At 36.8% G+C, this 1,430-nt stretch overlaps 1 protein-coding gene across 1 annotated transcript; it reads right to left on the bottom strand.

The window, feature by feature from the left end:
- Positions 1–249: 249 nt before the first annotated feature.
- LOC116464975 (eukaryotic peptide chain release factor GTP-binding subunit ERF3B-like) lies at positions 250–1,430 on the bottom strand. The gene has a single exon (XM_032148199.2). The coding sequence runs from the start codon at positions 1,390–1,392 to the stop codon at positions 667–669; it is 726 nt and encodes a 241-aa protein (XP_032004090.2). The 5' UTR covers positions 1,393–1,430; the 3' UTR covers positions 250–666.

Raw genomic sequence — 1,430 nt, 5'->3', positions numbered from 1 at the left:
TGGACTTGGACAGAGAAAACAAAGCCCACTGGGAAGGGCCTTAACATACGTTTTTTCTCAAAATTAAAATTATTCCTTTAATACACACTTATGCATTGTTTGTAAATTCCTCACTTAAAACAGTAAGTGGTGAAGAGTTTTTAAGAGATAGAACATATTCAACTATTTGAGAAAGTAATAAAGCTAATTGAATAGCATTACATAATGACATTTAAACATTATTCAAAAGCATTTCAAATAACCGAGGAGTTTCAAATGGAGCATTTTATTCACATGTTAGTTATCATTTTAACATACACACAAACACTGACACACTCTGGTATGCGTGGAACAAGGGTGGTCTAAATATCCTAAAAGAAAATGAAAAATTAAAGTACATTAATTTTTCATTACTATAGGCAATTACGTCCACATCACTTACAAAGCTATTACTGATATTGTCCAAGGAAGCAGAGTGGTACAGAGGAAGGAAACTTGAGGGTAAATTCATCAGTGACATAACAGATCTCAACATGAGAAAGCTGACAAAACATGAATTTTTACTGTGAAATTTCTCTTTGCAAAATATGAAGAAAAGTCAATCAATGGGCAGTAAATAAGAGTAGGTGGTGAACTTTTGCTGTCAATTCTCCTCACAGTATCTTGCAGAGGCATCAAGAAAATTGCTTAGTCCTTCTCCGGGACCAGTTTCAGAACTTTTCCAATTGCAATGGTCTTACCCTCATCTCTTAAAGTAAAACGACCCATCTGAGGAAAATCTTTGAACGTCTCGAGGCAGATGGTTCCTGCTGTCCTTAAACGAGCAATGCATACTTGATCTTGTTTCACGAAGCGGGGTCGTGTCTTACTTTTTTCTCCTGATTTTTTGTCTACCAAGGAGATTAAGGCTGTTATCTCAACTTCCTCAATACAAGTATGAATGTGCAGCACCGCATTATAACCTGGGCAGATGATGGATTTGTGCTCAATAATCACTATCTGAACATCAAACGTGCGTCCAGAAAAAAAAAAAAAAAAAAAAAAAAAAAAAAAAAATCCTGGAAGAATCTCTTCTTCTTCAATTCCCTTCAGTCTGATTTTGAGGTTTTCACCTGGGGCTACAAAATCAGTTTCAGTATCATCAGAAAGTATTCCAAGAACTTCTACATTGTGCTTGTTTGGCATCATCACGAGCTGCTGGCCTTTAAAAATGGACCCAGATTCCAGCTTTCCCAGGACCACAGTGCCCATATCTTTGTACTTATCCACAATTGGCAGTCTTATTGGTCCATCAATTGATCTGTTGAAGTTTGGCAAGTTATCCAAATACGGAATAAATGGTAATCCAGTGTACCAAGGGCAGAAATCTGACTGCTCTTTAATATTTGCTCCAGTCAGTCCTGAGCAGGGCATAAAGTGAATGTCCTTTTTTGGACTGAAGCCTACTTTTT

Source organism: Hylobates moloch, unplaced genomic scaffold (genome assembly GCF_009828535.3).
Source record: "Hylobates moloch isolate HMO894 unplaced genomic scaffold, HMol_V3 SCAFFOLD_2478, whole genome shotgun sequence".
NCBI lineage: Eukaryota > Metazoa > Chordata > Mammalia > Primates > Hylobatidae > Hylobates > Hylobates moloch.
Note: the sequence above shows the minus strand (reverse complement) of the source record. Positions and strands in the feature narration are given on the sequence as shown.